A 26,210-nucleotide genomic window follows, 5' to 3' on the forward strand; every position below is an offset into this window, starting at 1 on the left:
AGATGGAGGAGCTCCATCTTCTCCCCGTTTGACATCACCCTGTGTGTCTGCATCCACCATCATCCTCCCCGACTTGGCTCCGGCCTCTTCTGGCTCGTGCTCCTTGCTAAAGCCAGGTGGACCCCCCACTGCTGTTGTCTGATCCCTGCTCTCTCCTGGATTTCTCCCTCCCCCCCAGCTGCTGCTGCCTCACCTGCAACCTGCAGACGTGCTCAGATCTCCTCAATGTGTGACCCTGCTGCAAGCCCTCTTACCCTATCTCAGCTCTTTTACAGCCAAACTCCTGGAAATTCTCCAATGCATCTCCCCCTGAATCTGAGTCTCTTGTAACCTGGCTTCTGACCTCATCACTGGTTCCTTCTGGGGTCTGTCTTCTTTTTCTTGCTAAATTCAATAACCTTTTTCCAGCTTTTCTCTTCCTTGACCTTGCCCTTCCTAGAACTCTGGACACTGTTGACCACCGTCTGTCTCTGGTTCCTCTCCCTGGGTTTGCATAGGATCATAGACATCACCGAGTCCAATGCCCTCATTTTACAGATGAGGGGGCTGAGGAGAGATGAGCTTCCCGGGATCCACTTCGTTCCCCATCTCACCACTGGGCTTCTGCTCATGAACCTGGTTCTCCTCCCACCTGCCTGACTACTCCTCCTCACTCTCTGGACAATGATGAATTCCCTTCCTTTTCCACTTTGCATGAAAGCATTTTTAATCTTTGTTTCAATAGTCCTTTATTGAATATATTTTATTGTACTGTGGTCTGTAAAAGATGTTATTTCTGGTTTTCTGAATTTGTAATGTTTTTGTGCCCTAATGTCTAATTTTTTGAAGGTGCCTTGCAAAGCTGAGAAATCTGTATTCATGCTTCTGCTTCCATTAAATATTATCCAGATGGCTATTTCTAAAATTATATTCAGGTCTTCCATTTCTTTGTTTAGCTTTATCTTGGTCTGAAAAGGGTAAATTGACTGCCCCTCCCCATTATAGTTTTATTATTATTTCTTTCTATAACTCATTGAGCTTTTCCTTTAAGAATTTAGATGCAATGCCATTTGGTGCTTATGTGTTTGGTATTATCTCTGTCTCCATGTCTGCTGTTTTCAGCAAAATTTAACTTCCCAGTTTCTCTCTTTTAGTTAGGGCCATTTTTTTTTGCAGTTGCTTTAACCTGAGCTTGATTGCTTACCCCTTCCTTTTGTATTTCAGTTGAAGCATTGTGTAATTGCTCCAACACCCTTGTGATATGAGGCAATTTTCTTCATCCTTCCTCCCTTCCTTTCCCTCTTTTCTAGAAAAGGTCTTACACTTCCTGTCCTTTCCCATTCTTTTAAAGTCAGCAAAACATAGAACCACTCCCAGACCTCTGCCGTACAGCACTGAAAGGATGACTGTATAATCCGCCCTTAGTGGAATGGTTACCATTTACCTTTGCTTAGTTTCTTATGATTGCTTGCTTTGGTTTGGTTTGACTTCTGAGTTTATGCTGTGAGGAATGTAGGGCGGTGGGCTTCCACAGAATGCAGGAGGAGATTGTTGGTTTATAGACATGTATACACACATACATATATGTATACATATATGTGTATAGTCTGCTTGTAGCTGGTGGTACCCATGTGCAGTTATGTGAGTGTAAGGCACAAGAATTGACCCCGACCTGATCAGACCCGAGATTGTGCCAGGCTCCATTTGACCAAGTGCACCTGGCTCAAAGAAGGCCATCCGGATTACCATGGACTCCCCTTTGTTCAGGGTGGGGAAAACATTAGAGAATGGTGTGGGGGTGAGTGCGCTGATTAGACTGCCACCCTGACCAGTGGCTGGCACGGAAGGGGAGGAGCCAGCCTTTCAAACTGCATATGAGGCTGGGCATTGTTGCAATTTGCTTCCTTTTCTGCAGAAAAGTTTATTTAAAAGCTATTTCAATCACTCTGGACTAAGGATAATTATGAGCCATTTAAACCGGTGATCTTTTCATCAGGAAGGCTGAAATATTTCTGTTTTGTCAAAGGGCCACTTCTGCTCTTGAATCATATTCAGCCTTGTTGGGGTTTGACTGGCCGCATTGAGCCCTTTGCCTTTGGGAAGAAACTTGTAAGGCCTCGTCCTCCTCACTGCTAAACTTAGGGGCTCCTGCCTGGGTCTCCTTGTGTTGGCATTGGTGTCTGGGTGGCGGGCGCAGCCGGAAGGCCTGGGTGTGGGCTGTGCCAGTCCTGGCGGTGGGCATGAGGGCCCCTTTCAGAGGCTTGCTCTCCACTGTGCACTCAGAGTCTAAGAGGCGGAGCAGTTTTCTGGTGAAGATTTCTTGAAATAGGATTTTGGGGGGACGTCGCTGGGGTGACAACAATCCTTACTTCGTTCCCCAAAGCCCCCAGCTCACTTGTTTTTGCTCCGAAGACCCCTGGGCCATTCTAGTTTGCGGCCCTTCGGCTTTTGCTAAGAACTGCTTGCCGGTGCCGCGTGGCATGGGCTCTGGGCCACCCCGATTTCCAGCGGCACCCCTCCATCCAAGCTGCCGGCTTCCCATTTCTCCGGGCCACGCTCCTGGGGCCCTGGGCGGGTGGGCTTGGGGTTTGCAGGCCGCGGGGTTAGGTGCCTCGCCCGAGGCCACACAGCCGGGTCACTGTGGGGGGTCGGAACTCAGGGCCGGGGCTCTCTCCCCCGCGCCCCCCGGCCGCCCCCCGCTTTGCACGCTTCACTTTTTAAAAGCCCCGCCCCGGGCCCCTCCCTCGGGCAGAGGCCCCGCCCTGCCGCGACCCCCGCCCTCCGGCCCCTCCCCCTCCGCAGGCTCCGGGCGGCCCGAGACCGGGAGCCGGGGGGGCGGGGTCGCCGGGCAGCGGGGAGAGTGCGCCTGCGCGCGGCGCCGGGCTCGGCGGACACGTGACCGGCGCCGGAAAGCGGGGCGGGCGGGCTCAGGGCGCCTGCGCGGGGCGCGGCGCCCCGCCCCTTCTCGTGCGTTCTCGCGACGACCGCCGCCGCCTCGGCCGCGCTCAGCGGAAGTCTCGCGAGGCCCGCGGGAGGGGCCGCGGCCAACATGGCGGACGGTAAGGCGCCCGCCGGGCGGGATGGGGCGGGGCGGCCGGCCGGGGCCTGGGCGCGGAGCCCGCAGCGCGCGGGGGGCCGGGGCCGCCAGGGCCCGGGGGAGTAGGGGGCGCGGGTCCCCTGGGCCACGCCGGCCCCCGCTCCCCGCCCCGCGCGTGAGCGTGACTGTGCGAGCGGGCGCGGGAGCGCGCGGCGGCGCCGGGGCCGAGCCTGGCAGGGGGGCCGAGCTGTCAGACGCGGCGTGGGGGGTGGGGGGGGGTGTCCGCGGGCGTGTCCGCGAGTGGCAGGGGGGTGTCCGCGAGTGGCAGGGGGGTGTCCGCGAGTGGCAGGGGGGTGTCCGAGCGTGGCAGGGGGGTGTCCGCGGGCGTGTCCGCGAGTGGCAGGGGGGTGTCCGAGCGTGGCAGGGGGGTGTCCGCGGGCGTGTCCGAGCGTGGCAGGGGGGTGTCCGCGAGTAGCAGGGGGGTGTCCGCGGGCGTGTCCGAGCGTGGCAGGGGGGTGTCCGCGGGCGTGTCCGAGCGTGGCAGGGGGGTGTCCGCGGGCGTGTCCGCGAGTGGCAGGGGGGTGTCCGCGGGCGTGTCCGCGAGTAGCAGGGGGGTGTCCGCGGGCGTGTCCGAGCGTGGCAGGGGGGTGTCCGCGGGCGTGTCCGCGAGTGGCAGCGGGAGGGTGGCAGTGGGTCCGAGCGTGGCGGCGGGGGGCACCGGGAGCTTCTCTTGGGGGCCCTCATCCTCGCCCGCCCCCTCCCCCCCACTTCCTGCCCCCCGTGTCCGGCTCCCCGCCTTTGCAGGGGTCCCTGTAGCCCAGCAGGGGCTGGTCCTGGGCCCCACGCCTGGAGCTCGGCGCCATCTCTTCACGCGTGGGACCCAGGCCCGCTTTGCCTCAGTTTCCTCCGTGTGAAAATGCAGCGCAGGGCCTGGTGTGGAGCAGGTGCTAGTGGGTGAAGCCTGACCCGAGTGGGAGCCCGCCAGCCCCCCACACTCCCCCAGTTCTGGACTGGGGCCTGTGGGCCCGGACTTGGAAGGGCACTCCCTCACTTCTGAGCTTGGCAGCCTTGGAAGCCTCCCAGCCCGGGAGCTGTTTTCTAGGCGGGCCTCCCCCTTCCTGCACTTGGAAAAGGGGTTGTTGAACCCCAGCGGACAAGGCGGCCTTTCTCTCCCCAAGTCTGCCCCGCTGGAAGCTGCTGAGCTCTTCCTGGCTTCTGCACAAGCATCCAGGCCTTCATCGAGGTCATTGGCAAAAATGGTGGCTGTCACCACAGTGAAGCCAGCAAGAACGGCATTTGAAGGTTGGCAGCACGCGGCAGACGTTGCGCATTCGGTTCCCATGATAACCTGGGAAAGTGTGGAACCATGATGATCCTCATTTTATGGAGGGGAAAACTGACTCAGAAAGAGCCCAATGCTACACAATGACAAGATTCTGGGCCAAATTTGAACTCAGGTCTTCCAAGTAGATTGGCAACTCTTTCTACCAAAGTTTACCCTCAGAACCCTCATGGCTCTGAGATGAAGTAACCTGACCAAGATCCCATAGCCAGTGGGACCCAGGTTCCATAGATAGCCCAGTGATGTAGTGGGTCAGAGTTCAGATCTTGGACCAGTTGCTTAACCTACTGCTCTCAGATCTCCACTGTAGCTGTGTCTGCTTCCCAGAGTTGTGAGGATGAAATGAAATGATATGTATAAAATGCTTCCTCAGTGTACAGCCTGGCTCTTGATAGGTGCCACATGAGGGTCTGAGAAGTGTGGGCAAGGGATTGGAGAGCCCAGGAGAGCTCTCTGCCTGGCCCCAGGCTTGTCACCGGAAAAGACTCAGAGAAACCGAGCAGGGAGCTTTAACCAGAGCATGGAGAGCTGGAAAGGAGGGAGGCCCTGAATTGAGACCCTGGGCCCTACCAGGGACAGACAATCCCCCCCCCCCCCAATCCCTGCTCTAGCATTGTGGTCAGGTCAGCTTTGTTGCCAGACCCTGGGTGGCTGTTCAAGGAGACCCAGATCAACCTTCAGTAGGACCTGTCCTGCCCTCCTGGAGAACACTGAGGGGACACAGAGAATGAATGCAAATCTGGGGAAGTAGGGGATCAGGGGCAGCGAGGTGGTGCAGTGGATAGAGCACCAGCCCTGGAGTCAGGAGGACCTGAGTTCAAATCCTGCCTCAGACACTTAATAATGACCTAGCTGTGTGGCCTTGGGCAAGCCACTTCACCCCATTGCCTTGCAAAAACCTTTAAAAAAAAAGAAAAGAGAATTGTTTGTTCATAGCTTTTTAAAAAATTAAATATTTCTGCTATTTTCTGTTGTCCATTTTCTCACTCCTCCCATAAGGGGTGGTAGGTAGTCAGGAGAGAAGGAAGGATGGAAGAGAGCTGTAAAAAGGTCTTTGAGGATTAAGAGGACATTGCATCCTGCTGTTCATATCCTTTAACCATTTGTCTATTGGGGAATGGCCCTTGTTTTTATAGATTTGCTTCAGTGAGAAACTGAGGCAGCCCACTCCTCTCTTTTGGATAGCTCTAATTTATCAAGTTTTTCCTGATGTGAATCCTAAATTTGTCCCTTTGCGTACTCCCCCCCAACCTCCACCCCATTACTCTTGATTCTGTTGGGGCTTGGGGGGAGGTGTCAAACAGAATAAGTCCTGTCCCTGTCCCACAACTACTTTTCAGAGGCAGAAGACTGGCCTTCGCAGTCCCACTGAGCCTTCTTTTCAAGCACAACATTCCTGGTCTCCATATGACTGTTTACCACCCTGGTGGCCTCCTGTAATTGTCCATTGTCTTTTCTGAATATGATATCAGACCTGAACCCAGCCCTCCTGGTGTGGTCTTTGTAGGGTAGAGGAAGAAGAAAGGATAGAAGGCTCCCTTCCTGAGCCGGTGTAGCCGGGGAGTATAACTGACTTGGAGTGGGGGCTACGTTCTCCTGCTCTGCCATCTTTGTGCAGAGCCATTCAAGGGCCTCTTACTTCCTTCCCTGCACCCTTCCCCTTTTCTGGGGCTCTTGGCATCTCTCTGCTGTGGTGCCTGTGGTGGCCACTTGATTCTTTGGTGACATCCAGAGCGCTGGCCTGGGTCCAGATGGAGTTGTTGGACTCGGCTTCCACATCTTCCTCAATCTTTGCTCAGAAGGCTCCTGGTCGGGAGCCCTCTTGCTGGACTCCCTTTGCTGTTTCTTGTGTTTCCTCTTGGGTGCTTCCCCATCTTTGCTCTGCTCCCACCTCTTCTTCCTTTTTCTCCCTTGGAGAGGCTCCTGCGTCATCTCCCAGTCTTTGGCCTTCCTTGGGTCTTGTTCTTCTCATCCCTTCTACAGCGTATTTCCTCCCTGTGCGTGTCCAAGTCAAGGTTAGCTTCCCTGGGAGTTCCTCTCCCTCCCTGTTGGCACAGTAGTTGGAGTCCCACTTGGGGGGAGGAGGGGAAGGGCTTTTTGCAGATGTGCTTGGGAATTGGGTCTTGGCTGGGGGCTAGCCCTTGGAAAGCCACTTTTTTAAAATGATCCCACTCACTGGGCTCCTAACATTCAGCTCATGGTTGGGAAATTTTTATAGAATGACATAATTTGGTCTGAATAAACATTTTAAAAAATTCGTTTTTCTTTTCAGTCCCAAATTCTCTGCTCCCTCCCGTCCCCAATCCACCTTCCATTGAGTGAGGCAGAGCCAGTTCCTGCATGAGCATGAGTCGGCCTCCCGATGCGCCCTGGGCTCTCTCTCTGGAGCTAGGCAGCATATTTACTCATGTGTCCTTACCAAGTCGTACAAAGCTGAGGATCTTGACTATTGTGTTGGGCTTGTAGCAATGGCTCTTTGGGCTCTGTTCCCTCCACTTTGCAGCCAGTTGTCAGCTGTCTTTCCAGGGTTTTTTGGTCTTTATAAATTAGCCGAAGGGCGTGTGACCTTGTGCCAGTGGGCCATTCCATTCCCCAGCCTATTCCAGACTTGTGGGTCTCTGATCAGCTTTTCAAACCTTTCCTCCTCCCCCCCCCCCATTTCTTTTCAGGTTATTCAGAAAGCTGGGGTAGATTGTAGCTTGTTGATTTTGAGTTCCTCATTGTCAGCAAGGCTTCTACTTGGTGCTGCCCGGGAAAGGCAGTTGTGGAGCTCCCTGGAGACAGCTGTAGAGCTGGCAGCGCCCCAAGGGCCCTTGGGAAATGCTCCCACCCTTTCTCCCTCTCTAAAGCTATAGAAGCAGATCGTGTTGGGGAGCTCAGGAGAAGGTCGGTTTGAAAGAACTGTCTCATCTTATTCTGGGGCAGTGACTTTTTGTTATGAAGGCCACGGCAGGGCCTCATTGGGAGCCCCCAAGGTCTTTCTGTCACTGGGAAAAGCAGGGACCCTGAGCCCTTCTCGCCCTCTTCTGGGAGGGCAGCACAGTAGCATCCTCTCCTTCCCAGCGATGTAACTTTTGGAGCTCCCCGTGGGCTTGAGGAGTGCCTCAGAGATAGTGCGCAGTGGTGTTCAGAATGTTCAGCGAGTGGCTTCCGTGCTCACTTAGTATAAAGGGAAGAGGTGGGAGAGGACTTTTCTGGGAAGGCAGTGGAAAGAAGAGGGTCTCCTTTTGGCTGATTCCTGGATGTCCCTGGGTCTGCAGAGGCTCAGCTGATAAAACTGTTGTTAGAAAGAAGAGGATTTTCGTGTGTGTGTGTGCATGCACACATATTTTGCTTCCCTGAAAATGAGACCCCCTTGGCAGCTTCCAAACCAGAACTGCATGAGGACCTCCGGGGTGTGTCAGAGGACAACAGTATTTTGTCAGGTCCATCACAGCTGGTTGCATATTGAGCCCTTTAAGAGACCCAAAAATATGGGGGCAGTGGATAGAGCACCAGCCCTGGAGTCAGGAGGACTTGGGTTCAAATGTGACCTTAGGTGACTAATAATTGCCTAGCTATGTGACCTTGGGCAAGTCATTTAACCCCATTGCCTTAAATAAAGTTAAAAAAAAACAAACCTAGAAATAAAGAATGATTCATTGTGGCTTTGATGAGAGCTGAGGAACTTCATCACATAAATGTGTGTTAATGCTCTCTTTACGCTGTAAGAATGATTGCTTTAGGTTGCTCAGCCCTGTCATTCAGGACTGTAGAGAGCCAGTCCCTTGTTCTCCTTTCCCTTTGCAGTGTCCTGCCCCACAAGTCATGTGCACGTGTGCTGGTGTGAGCCTTTGGGGTGTGTGTGCAAAAGTGCACACGTGTCTGGGGGTGGGGCCCCGGAGTCACTCTGGCAGGGATGGTTCAGGCCCTCTTGCCCAGCAGCCTTCCTCCTCACTGCCCTCTTTGTTCCCCATCACAGAGGAGGTGGCCAAGTTGGAGAAGCACCTGAAGCTTCTGCGACAGGAGTATGTGAAGCTGCAGAAGAAGCTGGCCGAGACCGAGAAGCAGTGCCGCCTCCTGGCCGCACAGGCCCACCAAGAAGGCAGCAGCGACTGCTTCATCACGCGCCTGCTGAGAATCGTGGCGGATCTCTATGAGCAGGAGCAGTACAGGTGAGTGGACCCCAGCCTTCTGGCTGCTCCTCTTCCCATGAGTGTTCCTGTCACCCTATCGAGAAGTGGCTGCTGAGCAAACCTGTTTGGACCCGACACATTTTACTTCCCTGCTCAGAAGTCTTCAGTGACTCCCTCTTGTTTCTAAGGAAAAACAGAGATTCCTCAGCTTGCCCTTTAGACCTCAGTCTAGCTCCCATCTGTCTTTCTAGGTGAGGCCAAGGTTTTTGGCTAGGAAGGTTTGCTGGCTGTTCCCTCTACCAGGGTCTTTCCCTCCTACCTTTGTACATGAGGGTTCTTGGCCTTTCAGGGACCTGGGTAGAGCCCTCCTACAAGGGCCTCCAGCATCCTGCATATGATCTTGCTTATTTAATTGATGCTTGCTTCATGTTATTGAGCATAGACCTATTCTCAGTAGAGGCAGCTGGTAGCAGAACACTGAATGAAGAGTCAAAGAGCTGAGCTCAAGTCCTGCCTCAGATACTTAATAGCTTTTTGGTTCTGAGCAGCCATTTAGCCTCAGTTTCTCATCCATCATCACTTGATGGAGAGACTGGATATGTAAGATGCCATGCAAACTTTGCTGTAGAAATGTCAGCTCTTATTATAGAGTGGGGTCTTGGGAGAAGGAAGGCTAAATGAGAAAGGGCAAAGGGGAGACATGGGCCAAGGGTTGTGAAACACTTGAAGAGATGATATTCTGGAGAAATTGTCTGATTAGGGGGCCTCAACAGAATGAGGTTAGGAATGGCAGGGAGGAGAGGTCTTTTCTGAAATGGGGAAGTTGGATTAGCAGAGGTTTCAAGACAGTGGCCAAGGAGAATGAAGAGTGGATGGAGCTTTGAGTCTTGGGCAGAGAGCCCTGGGAAAGGGCTGTGGATAATTTGGCGAGTGCCACTTGAAAAAGGACTTTGATTGGCAGAATTGGAAACCTCAAGAGCACTAGAGTTATGGTGTGAGTGGAGGTTGGATTGGGTGGGGGGTGAACCAGAGAAAAAAGACTAGATCCAAAAGAGCCAGAATTCTAGTGGTCATTGCTGATGGAGCAGCTGGATCCCTGAGGTGAAATGCTGGGAGGGTCCTAAGCCAGAGTTTGAGAGCTGGGGAGGTCCCTATAGGTCATTATTCCAGCCCTCCCAGTTTATGGCAAAGGAGTGTCCAAAGGAGGATGGTCATCCACTGGTAAGAACCATAGGCAGGTCCTTGATGCCTTTATCCAAGTCACAGATAAAAAGAAGGGAAAGGTGAGAGAACACTGGGCCAGACGCAAATGATCCTAGACCCTCTACTGCAAACCTCCTTCCATTTTAGTCAGTCCTTAATCTCTCCAGCTCAACTGTTTATTATGTCCTCCAGGTCCCCCCAACTTCTCCCCCAGAATAGCACAAGGGACCTTGTTAAGTAGATGATAAAACCTGGGTAAACTGCGCCTACATCATTCCCCTCATCTAAAAGGAAATAAAGGTAGGCTGGGATGGGTGACCCCCAGGGCAGGTAAAACCAGATCACCTTTCTTCATTCACCAATGTTGCAGATTCCATTCCCTTCTCTTCTCCTTCCCCCCATCCTTTTTTCTTCTAAAAATGAGGTCATTTCCTTTTTCCAGTTCTGTGGCACTCGTCCCACTCTTCTCAGGTCTGCAGGGATCCCTGGCCATGGCTCGACAATCCCATCTGCCACTGCTTTCAGTACCTCTGGGCCTGGTGACTGCTCCACCTCTCATTTCCCCATTAATTATTTTGTTCTGACCTCGTGCATGTGGAGCATGGGCCCTTCTCATGGCCCCTCAGCCCTCAGGACAGGATCCCAAAGGAGGAGGCTCTTGTTTTTCTTCAACTAAGTTGACTTCAAGTTCTCTGTGGGTATGTGTGGAATGTTTCCCTGGGTAGCTTCTCTCTTCTTTCCTCATCAGGTTGGTTTCCCTTGTCTTCAAATCTCCATTCTCAAGACTTTCCCAATTCTCCTGACCAGATTTTCCTTGTAGAATTGGAGCCTGTGGGATCCTACCCATCCTTCCCTTGAGATCTCTGAAATCTCAGACTTGGATTGTCATTATTCTTCTCTCACTCAAAGGTAGTGAGCTCTTCTCCACAGAATGACCTCTGGGCCATCCATCTGGTTTTGTAAAGGATGAAGTAATCATTGAGGCAAGTTAAGAAGTTATTAACTGCTCAGCTGGTGTGTGTGAGTGTGTGTGTGTGTGAGGGGGGGTGTGAAGGTGTACACAAGTACAGAAATCTGGATAACTGAAGTCTTTGCAAGTTTTCTGCCACAAGTCTCATTTCCTTGGACCTGTCTGCAGCCTTTGACTCTGTGGATCACCCATCACCCTCTCTTCTCTCTAGCTTCATGGGACTCCCCCCATGCTGGTTCTCCTTCTCCCTCTTGGTCTCCTTGGCTTCATGCTCCTCCAGACCATGCCCTCTAACCCCAGGTGTCTCTCAGGTTCTGTCCTGGACCCTCTGCTCCCCTCCCTCCAGACTCCTTACCTCAGGGAGCTCCCATGAGTTTAAATACCATCTCTGCTGATATTTCTGCCTTTCCTGCTCCAGTCTCTCCATTGATATCCAAGGCCACATCTGCCACTGCCTTTCTGACATTGCCAACAGGATGTCCAGGAGACATCTTGAATTCAATGCGACCCAAATGGAAATCATTGTTTTTCTCCAACCTCCTCCTCTCCCTGTTGCTCTGAAGTGCACTGACCCTCCTTGTCTTTCAGGCTCCCAGCCTAGGAGTCAGCCTGGACTCTTCCCTCCCCCCATCCAGTGTGGTACCAAGGCCCAGCAGCTTCACCTTCAGGGTGCCTCTGGCAAGGTCCCCTTCTCTCCCCTGATTCTTCCCTCACCCTGGACTTGCTCCAGTATAGCTTAAGGTCAGCCACCAAAGGGCCTTTCCCATCTAGTCATGTCACCCTCTGCTCAATAAACTCCAATGATCCTTCTTGTCTGGCATTCAAGCCCTTCCCCATCTTGCCTCCTTCTTCCTGACTCAGACTCTTCAGTGGTCCTGGCCTCCTGGATGTTCCTCCAATAAGACCCCTTGTCTCTTGGCTTTAGGCAGTTCCTTTGGCTGACCTCTGCATCAGCCTGATAGTTTATTCTCTAAATGCATCTGTTTCCTGTTTCCAGTGATTTCCAGGACTCAGGGAGAAGAGCCACCAACTCACTCCAACTGCTTCTTTCTGAATGTCTGTGCACTTTTTCTGTGAAGCAGGATCTCTGGATTTTGGGCCCAATCCCCTAGACCAACCCTGCTTCTCTTGGCTGTGGACTTCTGGCTGCTTCTTTGTGCAGAACAAGATGCTCCACTTCCAGCCTCTGGGTATTGACTGGCCTGGGACCTCTGCCTGGCCTGCTCTCCCTGTCACCCTCCCCCCCCAGAAGCTGCCTTTCCTGGTCCATCTCATCACTGGGGTTGACTCCTACTTGTCCTGTCTTTTTGGTATGTCGTTGTTTGCTTATTCTCTCCTCCATTAGGTTGGGAGCTCCTGGGGGGCAGGGACCTGCTTGTGCTTCTTTTTGTACCCCTATCCCCCCTCCCCCGCATCCTCATACAGTATCTGAGTGTCTGGCACCCAGGCTTACTGCCTGACAGACTGCGCTGGGGAAGAAGAATTATTGTCTGTGGCTTCTTGTCAGACTTCTTGATCACTATTTGATCTGGTCAGGGAGAAAGAGAGGAAGGGGGAAGAGAATACTACAGGAGGGTCTGGCTCAGGGGGGAGATGAAGGTTGGCTTTGGGTTGGTAGTGGGCCTTGCCCATTGAGGGAAATACCAGCTTGGGTCGGCTGGACTCCTAGGAACTGGTGAAATCACCTTGGGAGGAGAAGAGAAGCGGAACAAAGGTGTGGGGATCCACTCTGTGGAGGAGGGAAGCGACTCAGTGGAAGCTGCTGAGGGAGGGCTCAGGTGGGGCAGGCCTGGTCATACGATCACTGTGGACTCCTGGGATGGGCTTGGAGCCCTGTCACAAGGTGGTGAGCACTGGATGCAAGTGGAGACTACTCTGCTGCAGAGGTTGGCCTGGGAGAAATGAGAGCATGGGAGGTGATGTCATGACCAGTAGCCTCCATTTTCTGTCCCTCAGGGAGGCAGATGGTAGGGCAGTGGGGAGACTGGAACAGGGGAGAATGGTGGCCACTGGGGGCAGAAAGGGAGAATTTGGGGGGGTGAGTGAGGGGAGGGCAGAGGTGGCCAGATGAGGTCAGGGTAGAGAGTGTGAGTGCCCTTGAATGTTTCTCACCTGGAAATGTGGGGTTAGCGGGGTTACCTAAAAAGACCAAGGCTGCTACTGCATCTTCGAAAGAGAAGTCAGTGCCATCTTGGGGGTAAATGACTTGGCTCCGAAGCTTCTTCTGGGGTTTGCCAACATGTCCTTTTCCCTCCATAAAGTGTCTCGAGACAAATACTGGGAGGGTCTCTGGATGTTCATTCTGGTGTTCTTCCATTCCCATGCACTAATATGCTATATCCCAACCTGGTGCAGGGCAGAGTGCTGGGCCTACCCTTGAGAAGAGCTGAGTTCAAATCCTGCCTCAAGACGCTGATTAGTTGGGTGACCCAGGCAAATCGTTGAACCTCAGTTTTCTCATCTGTGAAATGGGTATTATGACCACCCCTTCCTCCCTTCCCAGGTAGTTGAGAAGACCTCCTGGGCTCATCCTAAAAGGGCTCTACAAATGCAAGATATTATTAGCTATGACCTTTAGTGTGAGGAGATGAGGGTGGCTTAGCCTGAGAAAGTTCCAGGACTTTGAGGGGCCTCTAAGCTCCTCAGGAGTCAGCCCTCAAAATGAAGGAAGGGAGCCGAGGCTGCTTTGCTGTCCAAGAAGCGGGTGGGGCAGCGCCTGCGCCTTGAGGAGGGTGGTATCAGAGGGTTAGAGTTGAGGGAATGAGTAACGGGACCCAGCGGGAGGGCACAGGTCTCAGCAGCTTTTCCAAGGAGTTTGCTCTTTTGGAGAATGATAACAGGGCTGGGAGATGATGGTAGAGGGGAAGGAAGGCTTTTTTGTGGATGGGAGGAAATATGTGGGCATGTTTGAGGCAGCAGGGAAGGAACCAGTCTATCTGGTGAGAGGGCTGTCTGTTGGAGAAGAGGAGAGGGGCTGGGGCTCAGGGATACTGAGAGGAGGGTGGCCTTGGCCTGGGAGAAATGAGAGCATGGGAGGTGATGTCATGACCAGTAGCCTCCATTGTCTGGCCCTCAGTTGAAAGGGAGAAGGAGTGAGAGACTTGAGGAGACAGAAAGTTTGGAGCCCGAACCCTAACATGGGGGAAGGAGTGAATCCGAGAGGAAGAAATAAAAGGGCACGCCATGGGTTCTGCCCCCAAGTCTTCCTTCAGCACTTGGACAGAGCGCGGACTAAACCTGGCCAGCATCTCCTGGGGGGCTACCCCTCAGCTGGAACCTGGCCTCCACTCTGCTCCCCATTCTTCCCTGGTTCTCTACTGCTTTCTGGGTTTGAAGGCCCCCAGGCCCCACCTTTCTGGCCTGGAAGCCTGGGCCTGGGCACGGGCACATTCTGTACTTTAGCCCCTGGGCTTTTCCCCACATCTTCCCTGAACTTAAAATGCCCCCCCTTTGCATTCCACCTCCAATTCCTTTCCATGACATTTTTAAAATGTAAATTAAATTAAATCTTTTCAATGAATAAAAATTCCCTCCCACCTGCCTTTGGCTCATTAAGAAAAAAAGAGGGAAAACAAAACCTCTGTAGCAAATATGTATCATCAAGTAATAATTCCCTTTCCTACATTAGTCATGTCCATAAATGGGTTGGAGTCAGAATAGAGGCTTCATACTTGGGGAAGAGTGGTCAGGGGACAAATCAATGCTGGGGATTGCCCCCCCCCCCAGATTAGGTCTGAGCTTGACATGAGATAGGGTTCTATGCCTGAGACACTGAGGCATCCCCGAGAACTGATCATCAATCTGAAAGGCAGGAAATCTGGGTTCCCTATATGACTGGATAACCAAGGGCACATCATGTCCCTTTCTGGGTCTCATTGTCATTGTCTTTAAAATGAAAACATTGGGGGGCTACTAGGTGGCACAGTGGATAGAGCACCAGCCCTGGGTCCTCCTGACTTGAGTTCAAATCCGGTCTCAGACACTTCATAATTATCTAACTGTGTGGCCTTGGGCAACCCACTTAACCCCATTTGCCTTGCAAAAACCTAAAAAAAAGGCATTGGATGAAATTATTTTTAGCCCCAGTTCTTAGCCTAATTCTACTATTGAGATTCAAGTGCTTTTCATTTTCAGACAGGTTGAGAATAGGACGTGCCTCAGAGTCTTTGTGGTCTGGGGTCTTTAGGAGCTCTGATTTAAAAACGACTCCCATTCCTGTGCTTCCGTACCACGGGAGTGTTGAGGCTCTTCCTCTGGCCTGGTTGATTGGGTGACGTGCTTGCAGAAAACAACCTTTGTCCATTTGTGGGCTGAGGTTGGATGGAACACTGCCATGCCTTCCTATCTGAATGGGGTTTTTTGAGAAGAATAGGGTATTCTTAGCTGCCCCCTTTGAGAGAGTGAGCCTGCAGGATGATGGCAAGGATGTACCCTGGTAGACCCCCCTGCAGCCTTTCTTAGCTCCTTAGCATGAATCCCTCTTGAAGGTCAGGTGATTTGGTCTCTGCTATGTGACTTGAGGCATTGGGAGGTGGGGGGAGCAGTTCTGGCAGAAGCAGGAGTGCTTTTATCCCTTCTTTGACTTCTGTTTTTCGTTCTGGCCCTGTGATTTCATTGATGTGAAACTCTCTGCAGGTGTAGGTGGCAGATCCTTTGTAATTTAGTTTACACCCATCTCTCCTCTGCCCCTACGGCCTTGGTCTCCCTGATCCCAAAGCCAGGCCTTTCTCTAAGCTCTCTGAGCATCCTGGCTTGGGGGCCCCAACTTTTTCCTGCTAACTTCTTACCAGTGGTTCAGCTTGTTCTGTGTGAAGTTCTATAAGATGACTGAATCTCCAGGGTTCCGATCATTTGACTGTCATGGGCTTCCTCATAGAAGACATTTTGAACTGGCAGGAGGTTAGCCCCATATTCTCTTTTTTCAGCTACAGTGAGTGTTTAGCTGTTGCGTCTGAAGGCTTTCTAGACAGACAGTTAGCCTTTTGTGATTCCACAGACAAGCTGAACTTAGGGGGTTGCCTTGTGGTGCTCAGCTCATGTGGCTCTTTTCCTTGACTAGTGACCTGAAAATCAAGGTTGGCAATCAGCTCATCAACGCTCACAAGTTTGTGTTGGCTGCACGCAGTGAGAACTGGAGTCTGACTAATCTGGCTTCCACTGAAGAACTGGACCTCTCAGGTGAGTCTCTGCCTAGCAAGACCTGGGCCAGCTTGGCTTGCTTTTCATACTTCTGGTGAAAGCCTTTTTGGGAAGAGGTTTCAGTAACTTGGGTCCCAGTGCTGGCTTTTGGTCCCAAGCCTGTGGGGGACATGTCCTTTGATGGCCGTGAACCTCATTGGAGTCTAGCACAGGAACAAAATGTGCTGCTTGGTTGCCCACCCTTAATGCAGAACCTGCTGGGGCCAAAGGAGCTTCCTGAGGCCAGTGACTGTTAGAGCATGTCTATGCATGGTTCCATTTAAGAAAGGAGAACCTGGGGCAGCACCAGCATGAGTGGACTTAGTGGGATCTTTCTGAGCCACCTATACTGTTGTTTAGCCAGGTTTCCCCAGTGAAGCTTGAGAGGACCCTCTAGGGGACTGAGGACAACTGCTCCACTCAGAGGCACCACAGCCTCATAGGGTTGACTGGGACTTAAAGTCTCCATCTCCTCCGTCCCCTGCTTTAATCTTCCAGTCTTTCTTCCTGACAAGTGACCCACTACCCTGTCCTTCCTGGGCCATTTCCAGGGGCAGGGGATGACCTCCCAGTGGAAATGAGTCTATTTGTAGACTTTGGAAATTTTTGCTTTCAGCTTTGGAAGAACTCTTAGAACCCATCAAATGTGACCCCTGCATCAGAAAGGATCCCCTCTGCCATCTTCCTGATGTGGTCAGTCGTCCAGTCTTGGCTAGCTCTGAATGTGAGGCTAGGGCTTCATCTTAGCCTCGGCTAACTCCCTCCACCCCTGCCTCTGCTCACCTGGGGCCAGCAGGCTTAAGTGGGGATGGCTCTCATGCTTTCCCTGAATCTTCCTTGGCTATTCAGGCCACATTATTGGGTGCAAAGGAAGGTAAAAGATGGGCCCCAACCTTGAGCAGGGAAGACAACAATCCTCCAGCTGGTGAAGACATGGAGATGCCAGATGATTTTGTCTTTGACCCTGGAAGCCCCAGGGAACCACTGGAGATGAGGAGAAGGGGTGTGGTAAGAACTGTGCTTTAGGAAGGTCATTGTGGCAGCTGATTGGAGGATGGATCTGGGGCAACCCCCCACCCCATAAGCAGCTGCTGCCCCCTTTCAGGTGAGGGACCACGAGGAGGATGGGGATTGTGTGAGTGGAGAGAGGTGGTGAGAAGGTAGACCCCATACCACGTGAAAGCAGACTGGCCATGTGAGGCGAAGGAGAGTAAGGGGATGAGGGTGGCATAGAGGGGGCCAGCATAGGGTTCTGACTAGGAAGGCCACAGTGTCCTGGATGAGTATGAGGACTTGGTGTGCCCAAGGACAGCCAGACTGAGATGTACCAAGAGGAACTGGGATGCTTGGGGAGAGTGACAGAAGAGAGGCCTGGGGCTGGATCTGTGATTGTGGAGGTTGGGATGGGCTGGGTAGAAGACCTAGGGTGACTGACATCTCACTGCGGGGTTTGTCTGGAGGGAGGAGTCGGAAAGAATGATACTTATTTCTTTGGCCCAGTTGGAGTGAGGAAGATCTGGGTTCAAATCCTGCCTCAAATGCTTACTGACTGTGTGACCCTGGACAAGTCACTTCATTGGGACTGCTTCTGTTTCTTCATGTATAAAACAGGGGAAAGAGGGAGGGGATGAAGCATTTTTAAAGCAACTACTATGGACCAGATACCAAGTTGAAGACTTCACAGAGATTCCTTTTTTGTTTTGTTTTGTTTTAGTTTTTGCAAGGCAATGAGGCTAAATGACTTGCCCAAGGCCACACAGCTAGGTAATTATTAAATGTCTGAGGTTAGATTTGAACTCAGGTCCTCCTGACTCCAGGGCTGGTGCTCTATCCACTGCACCACCTAGCTCCCCTTACATAGATTTCTTGAAAGGCAAATGCGCCCTTCCATCCACATGAGCCCAGCAGATGGTCCCTGGATGAGGCGGTGTGACTTGTCTAGGGTCCTACCATACATAAATACCTGAGACTGAATTAGAACTGAAATCTTCCTGAGCTCCAGGAGTGGGGGACCCAGGAAGAAGGGTGTGGCTTCCATCCCAGCTGTTAGCAGGCTCCTCCAAAAGGCTTTTGGCTCAATTGGTTTTTATGAGCTCCTGTTTCTTTTTTTTTTTACTTAATAGTATTTTATTTTTCCAGTTCCGTGTAGTTTTCGGCATTCATTTTTTAATAAGATTTTCTTCCTCCACTTCCTTTTCCAAAGATAGCAAGCAGAGTGATGTACAGGTACAGGTTACACTTGTACAATCATGCTACACATATTTTCATATTAGTCATGCTGTGAATGCAGCAGCAACAAAAGGGAGAAACCATGAGAAGGAAAAAATAAAGAGCAAATTAAAGAGGGAAAGCACCTTGCGTTCAGCATGTCCCATAGTTCTTTCTCTGGCTGGGGATGGCATTTTCTGTCAAGAGGCCTCTGTAATTGTTCTGGATCGGTGTATTGCTGAGGGGAGCCAAGCCCATCAGAGCTGATTATCACATGCTGTTCTCCTGGTTCTGCTGAGCTGCTTTTTTCTTACCCAGATGCTAACCCTGAGGTGACAATGGCCTTGCTTCGCTGGGTCTACACTGATGACTTGGAGCTCAAGGAAGATGACGTCTTCCTGACAGAGTTGATGAGGCTGGCAAACCGCTTCCAACTACAACTTCTGCGGGAAAGGTGAGTCACAGATTCCCTGGAAACAGCCTGGGGTTCAAGGAGAGCTCAAGGGGGCTCCTGGTCCAGTCACTCAGGAGGGACTGAGCTTGGGGAAGTCCTGCTGGTGGAGCTAGAGGTCATGGCTTTTTTTATTTTTTTATTTTTTGTTTTTTGCAAGGCAGTGGGGTTCAGTGACTTGCCCAAGGTCACACAGCTAGGTAGGTATTAAGTGTCCGAGGTTGGTTGAACTTGGGTCCTCCTGACTCCAGGACTGGTGCTTTATCTAGCTGCCAAGCTGCCCCGGTCATGGCCTTTTAAAAAGTCTACAGGAAATACCACTTTAAAAGATCCTCCTTTTTCTTACGAACTTGATGTGACCACACAAACAGAACACTTGAACTTCTCACTAAACAAAGAACAAAAAGTATTGTTAGGTGAGATGATGAATTTCAACTCTTGAATTCACTTTTTTCTAATCAATAGATGTTAAATATAATCAGATAGTAACAAGATAACAACCTTCAGTCCATGCGTTGCTTCCATCTGCTCTGCATAATGGCAATTTTTAACTAAGAACAAAATCCAGATCTGAAATAATTTAGAAAGAAGGGTATTAATTCATCCAGCTAGAAGGGAGAACTGAGAAGGGGTGACCCATCCCCAGTGTCTGTGAAGTTACACGTTCTCTAGGAGCAAAGATGTGACGGCTGCTTATTAGGCAGCTCCTTTGCACTAAACAAATCTGGTCTCTGAGCCACACAGAGCTAGAGTCAAACTATGACACACACCCCAGCGTGAACTGAGTCCACCTAATCTCTGTGAAGTAGTTTGGGAGGGTGGACACTCCCTGGTGGAAGAAGATAGGGCCTGGAGGTGGAGGGTAGGCAGGAGGCTGGCCTGCGAGCAGCATCCAGGGAGAGGTTAAGGGAGAATTCCTGAAGTCCATGTTGAAGAAGAGTGACCTGGTCAGGAGCTTCCTGAGGTGCACAAGGACTAAGAGCTGCAGGTAGAAGCATGAGGCCCAGCCCCTGGGTAAGGATGGGCTGATGGGCTGATGGGCCAATGTCAAGAGGAAGGGCCTGGGATACAGAAATAGAGAATCAGAGAAGAAGGGATGACTTGAGAGAGATGATATGGAGGCTGAAATAGCAGGAAAGCCTTCTCAGCTGGGATAGTTGTCCCAATGTGATGCCTCCCACAGGCAGGGCTTGGGGTGGGGCTGGACCTGGGCCTTCCCCAAGTCAGGTGTTGGAGCAGAGTCTGGGAGACCACTTGTTTGGGATGTTAAAAAGGAACTTCTAGATGCTGCCAAGGGCCATCCAATTTCCAGGATGCTTCATAGCCTCTGGAGAGAGAAGGAGCGATTGAACATTATATTATAAGTACATGTGATTAGGAGCCTTTCCTAGGGAAGGGCTAGAGCACCAACCAGGAAAGCAATGATCACACCTTTCCCCGGTTTGAATTGAAAGCTTGCAGATCCTTTAGAACTAGCTCTGAAAAGAGTAGTGCTAAAACCTGAAATTTGGGGCAGTTCCTTCCTTGCCTGCCCCAGCCCGACCCTGGCAAGAAAATCAAGATTAACATAGCATTAAAGTCAAGTAATAGTCTAGAAGATGGCCAAACAGCAATGGCAAAAAACTTTTAGAAAAAGCAACTGTGGTGACAGGGAAGACCAAGATTTAAACTCAATGATGAAAAAATAGCCGTGAACAAAGCCTAAAAAAATGTGAACTCTACATAAGCCCAAGTAAGAATTCTTGGATGAGATTAAAAAATTATTTTCAAAATCAAATTAGAGTGGTAGAGGTCAAATTGGGAAAAGAAATAAGCAGTGCAAGAAAATAGTTGAAGGACAGTTGACAGCTTGGTAAAAGAGGCACCAAAAATGTTAAAAGAAATAAGTCTTTAAAAAGAAAAATTGTAAGACTAACAGACTGCCTTCTGTGGGGGAGGGAAGTGAGATTGGGGGAATATTGTAAAATTTTTTTCAAAAAGGAAAATTGGCCAAATGGAAAAAAAAGGTAGAAAAGCTCACTCAAAAAAATAATTCCTTAAATATTAGAATTGTACAAGTAGAAACTAATGACTGCATGAGGCATCAAGAAACAATAAAATGAAAAAATAGAATAAAATGTAAAATATCTCATTGGAACACAAATCAAGGAGAGATCATTTAGAAATTACTGGACTGTCTAAGCCATGAACAAAGAAGAAGCCTAGACGTTATATTTCTTTTTTTTTTTTTTTTTTTTGCAAAGCAATGGGATTAAGTGGCTTGTCCAAGGCCACACAGCTAGGCAATTGTTAAGTGTCTGAGGTTGGATTTGAACTCAAGTACTCCTAACTTCAGGGCCGGTGCTCTATCCACTGCGCCACCTAGCCACCCCCTCTTGATTTTAGAAGAGGGACAAGGTAAAAAAGAGAGAGAAGGATGAAAGAGAAGAAACTAGGATGAGGGGCAATCCACAGATTAGACATAACTGTGAATCATAAAATCACCCATAAACAGATGCAGACAGCAGAATGTATAAGAAAAATAGAATCCAGCAATATATTTGTGTACAAGAGACATACTTAAAACAACAAGACACACGCAGAGTTAAAATAAAGAACTGGAGCAGAATCTAATGCACATCAGCTAAAGTAAAAAAGGCAGGGGTAGTAATCATGATCTCAGACAAAAGCAAAATCAGAAGTAGACCTAATTAAAAAGGTGTAAAAGGGCCATTCATACCTTGCTAAGGACTACCATATGGCATAGTATCCACATTTTTCAATTCTTTTTTTTTTTTTAAGATTTTTGCAAGGCAAATGGGGTTAAGTGGCTTGCCCAAGGCCACACAGCTAGGTCATTATTAAGTGTCTGAGGTCAGATTTGAACCCAGGTACTCCTGACTCCAAGGCCAGTGCTTTATCCACTACACCACCTAGCCACCCCTAAATTTTTTTTTTTTTTAGGTTTTTGCAAGGCAAATGGGGTTAAGTGGCTTGCCCAAGGTCACACAGCTAGGTAATTATTAAGTATATGAGACCGGATTTGAACCCAGCTACTTCTGACTCCAGGAGCATCCACATTTTTAAAGGAAAATTGAAATTGAGTTTTAGGGGAAAACAGATAATAAAGGTAGAGTAGTGGAGGACCTCCACTTTTCCCTTTCAGAGCTGGATAAATCTTACCATAAAATAAATAAGAAAGTCATGGAGACAGAATCTTAGAAAAGTTAGATATAATAGATGTCTAAGAAAAATTGAATGAGAATAGAAAGGAGTATATCTTATTCTTTCACAAAAATTGACCATGCAGTAGGGCATAAAAGCATCACTACCAAGAAAAGTAGAAATGTATCTTTTTCAGACCACAATGCAATAAAAATTACATTTAATAAAGGATATTGGAGGCATAGATTAAATGCTAATTGGAAACTAAATGATCTAATCCCCAGAAATGAGTAGATCAAAGAATAAATCATAGAAACAATCCATAATTTCATTAAAGAGAATGTCAATGAGACAACATCCAAAAAATTTGTGGAAGGCAGCCAAGGTAATAATAATTTAGAGAGATTTATGTCTGTAAACCCATAAGGTAAAAGAAAGAGCAGATCAATAAATTGGGTATGCAAAAAAATAGAAAAAGAACAAATTAAATATTCTCAATTAAAAACCAAAATGAAAATTCTGAAAATCAAAAGAGAGATTAATAAAATTCAAAGTAAAAAACAGCAACATTGAATTGGCAAATTAACTTAGTTTATGAAAAAAACAAAGTAAGCCATTGGTTAATTTTATTTAAAAAAATATTAAATTGCTAGCGTCAAAAATGAAAAGGGTAAAAATATCAAGATGAAAATAACAATTATTAGGAGATATTTTTCCAATTATCCATGAGTAAAACTGACAATCTCAGTGAAATGAATGTTTTACAGAACTGTAAACTGCCCAGATTAACAGAGGAGGATAATAAAATTCTTAAAAAACCCAATCTTAGAAAAAGAAATTGAACTTGCCATCAGTGAGCTCCCTAAGGAAAAAATCCCCAGAACCAGAATGGATTCACAAGTGAATTCTACTAAACATTTAAGGAACAATTAATCCCAGTAAAATATTTGGAAAAAATAGATTAAAAAAAATAAAGGAGTCCTAACATTCATTTTATGACCTAAATATGATTTTAATTCCTAAACCAAGGAAAACAAAAACAGAAATAAAACTATAGACCTATTTCCTTAATATATATGTAAAAAATTTAAATAAAATCCTAGCAAGGATATTACAGCAATGACCATATGCTATAACCAGGTGGAATTTGTACCAGAAATGCAGGGCTGTTTTATTATTATGATAATATTAGCATAATTGACCATATCAGTAACAAAACCAGAAATTATATGATTTTATCAGTAGATGCGGAAAAAAAACTTTTGATAAAATACCACACCCATTCCTATTAAAAACAATAAACAGCATAGGAATAAATGAATTTATCTAAAATGAAGAACAAGCATTTTCTGTAGTGGGGTTAAACTAGAAGCTTTCCAAATAAGATCAGAAGTGAGGCAAAGATGTTCATTATCACGACTATTATTCAATATTATACTATAAATGCCAGCTATAGCAGTAAGACAAGAAAAAGAAACTAAAGGAATAAGAATAGGCAACAAGGAAACAAAACTCTACCTTTGCAGATGAAATGATGATGGTACTTGAGAATGCTAGAGAATCAACTAATAAAACTTGTTGAAATGGTGAGCAGCTTCAGCAAAGTTGCAGGATGTAACATAAATCCACATGTCATCAGCATTTTTATATACTGCCAACAAAACCCAGCAGGAAGAGATAGAAAAATTCTATTCAAAATAACTGCAGACAATTTAAAACACTTGAGAGTCTGCCTGCCAAGACAAACCCAGGGACTGTATAAACAAAATTATAGAGTGCCTCTCAGTCAGAAACAGATCTAGACAAATGAAGAAATAAGTCTTTGTGATTTAGCAGGCTGAGTCAACATAATAACCCTAACCCTAATTTCACCTAAGTTAACTCATTATTATTCAATGACATACCAATCAAACTACCTAATAATTATTTTAAAGAGTTGGAAAAAATGTAAAATTCATCTGCAAGAGCAAAAGTTCAAGAATAAATATCAAGGGAATCAGTGGGAAAAAATGTTACAGAAGGCAGATGAGCAGTTCCAGATTTCAAACTATATTTTTTTTTTGCAAGGCAATGGGGTTAAGTGGCTTGCCCAAGGCCACACAGCTAGGTAATTATTAAGTGTCTGAGGCCTGATTTGAACTCAGGAACCCCTAACTCCAGGGCCGGTGCTCTATCCACTGCGCCACCTAGCTGCCCCTAATTTTAAACGATGTTACAATGCAGGCCTCAGTAGAGCAATCTAGTACTGGCTAAGAAAAAGATGGTGGATCAGTGGAATACATCAAGTATACAGTACAGAGTAGTAAATGACCATTGTAACCTTAACATTTGACAAAAATTACTGAGGAAAGTGTAAAGCAATTTGACAGACTAATTCTTCATACCATATACCAAGATAAAAGGTCTAAGTGGACATATGATTTAGCCATAAATGGTGAGACCATAAACAAATTAGGAGAGCATGGAAAAACCATCTCTCAGTTCCCTGGATAAGGGAAAAGTTTATGACCAAATGAGAAATGGAGGGGATTATGGGAAGTAGAATGGAAATTCTGGTTCCATGAAACCAAAAAGATTTTGCACAAACAAAATGCAGCCAAAATTAGAAGGAGAACAGAAACTGGGAAAAGTTTTGCAGCAATTTTCTCCATTAAAGCCTCATTTTCTAGCTATATAAGGCACCGGGCCAAATTTACAAAAATCAGAGCCATTCTGTAGTTGATAAATGACCAAAGGATGTGAATAGACAGTTTTCAAAAAGAAAAATGTCAAAATTGTCAATGACCACATAAAAATGCTCTAAATTACTACTGACTGGAAAGATGCATATTAAAATAACTTTGGTATACCACTTCAGATCTAACAGATTGTCTAACATGACAGAAAAGGGAGATAATAAATACTTGAGGGGAGGTAGGAAAATTTGGCAACTAATGCACTGCTGATGGAGTTGTGATGTACTCCAACCAAACTGGAGAATACTTTGGAACTAGAACCAAAGGGCTATAAAATTGTGCATACCTTTTGACTGAGCAGTACCCCTATTATTTCTGTATCCCAAAGAAATCAGAGAACAGGAAAAAGAACCTGTTTGTACAAAAATATTTATAGCAGCTCTCTTTTGTGGTGGCAAGGAATTGAAAATTGATGGAATAATATTTATTTTTTAGTTTTTTTAAGGTTTTTTTGCAAGGCATTGGGGTTAAGTGGCTTGCCCAAGGCCACACAGCTAGGTAATTATTAAGTGTCTGAGATCAGATTTGAACTCAGGTCCTCCTGACTCTCGGGCCGGTGCTTTATCCATTGCTCCACCTAGACGCTCCAATGAAATACTATTGTGTTCTAAGAAATGATGAGCAGAATGTTTCAGAAAATCTTGGGAATATTTATATGAATGAAATGAGCAGAGCCAGGAAAATAATGTACACAGCAATAGTAATATTGTAACAGTAACTGAAAAAGTTAACTACTCTTCTTAAGACAGTGGTCCAAGACAGTTGTCCAAAGGATCCATGATAAAACATTCTTTTCATCTCCTGGGAGAGGACTGATAGATTCTGGTATGGATTGAACTACACTTTTTTTTTTTTAATATTTATTTATTCTCATTTTGTACAAATAATGTTTTTTATACATTAATAAAATATTCTTGTTTAAGAATAAACAAAATACCCCTCCCCCCAAAAATATAGGCTTGCTTGAGCGATAAAGGGGAGAGAAAAAAATTAAAATTAAAATTAAAAAAAATAATAGTAATAATTGTAGGTATGGCCAGGTTGGAGCAGTGGACAGAGCACTAGCCCTGGAGCCAGGAGCACCCGAGCCCATATCTGGCCCCATACACCCAACAATAACCCAGCCGTGGACATGCAAGCCACCCCAACCCCACTGCCCTGCAAAAACCAAAAAAAGAAAAAAAAAAGACCTAAAATAAAATAGTGATAATAGTAGGGGCAACTGGGTGGCAGATAGAGCACTAGCCCTTGAGCCAGGAGCACCTGGGTCCAAATCCGGCCTCAGACACCCAATGATCACCCTGCTACGCGGCCCCAGGCAGGCCAACCAGCCCCATTTGTCCTGCACCCTCCCCAAAATAATAATAATAATAATGAAAAATATGCTTGTCTGTGTTCCAACACCACCAACTCTGTCATCCGTGGATCACATTCTTTATGATAAGTCCATCACAAAAGTTACTTCCATATTTTTTCACTGTTGCCATTGCTGATCACAACTCCATCCTTTTGTATTTCTCCACTACCATGTACTATATTTTCTCTCTCCTTTCACTCTGACTCTGCTGTAGGGTAGCTGAGTGGCACAGCAGACAGATCCTTGGCCCTGTGGCCAAGAGGCCCCAAGCCCCCATACCACCCCTTAGGCCCAGCATCCACCTGGCCCAATGGTCCCAGACAGGCCATCCAATCCCAGCCCCTTGCAAGAAGTAAAAAAGAAAATGTGTTATATCTGACCACTCTCCCCCCATGGTCCATCCTCTCCTCCTTTATTCACATCTCCACCCCTTCCCCCTGTCCCCCCCCCCCTTCTTACTCCAGATGCCTATACCCCATTGAGTATATTTG

At 48.0% G+C, this 26,210-nt stretch overlaps 1 protein-coding gene across 2 annotated transcripts in view; it reads left to right on the forward strand.

The window, feature by feature from the left end:
* Window positions 1-2,964: 2,964 nt before the first annotated feature.
* The window catches only part of ANKFY1 (ankyrin repeat and FYVE domain containing 1), a 61,890-nt gene continuing 38,644 nt past the window's right edge, over window positions 2,965-26,210 (forward strand). Inside the window, exons 1-4 of one of the 2 annotated variants that reach the window (XM_074190545.1) lie at window positions 2,965-3,038; window positions 8,320-8,512; window positions 15,706-15,824; window positions 18,351-18,486. In XM_074190545.1, the coding sequence (XP_074046646.1) occupies window positions 3,029-3,038; window positions 8,320-8,512; window positions 15,706-15,824; window positions 18,351-18,486 (458 nt within the window). In that variant the 5' untranslated portion in view covers window positions 2,965-3,028. Of the gene's footprint in view, window positions 3,039-4,001; window positions 4,319-8,319; window positions 8,513-15,705; window positions 15,825-18,350; window positions 18,487-26,210 lie in introns of those variants that run through there. The other variant, XM_074190546.1, reaches the window with a different exon arrangement.

The sequence above is a fragment of the Macrotis lagotis genome, chromosome 6 (assembly GCF_037893015.1).
Source record: "Macrotis lagotis isolate mMagLag1 chromosome 6, bilby.v1.9.chrom.fasta, whole genome shotgun sequence".
In the NCBI taxonomy this organism is placed as follows: Eukaryota; Metazoa; Chordata; class Mammalia; order Peramelemorphia; family Peramelidae; genus Macrotis; species Macrotis lagotis.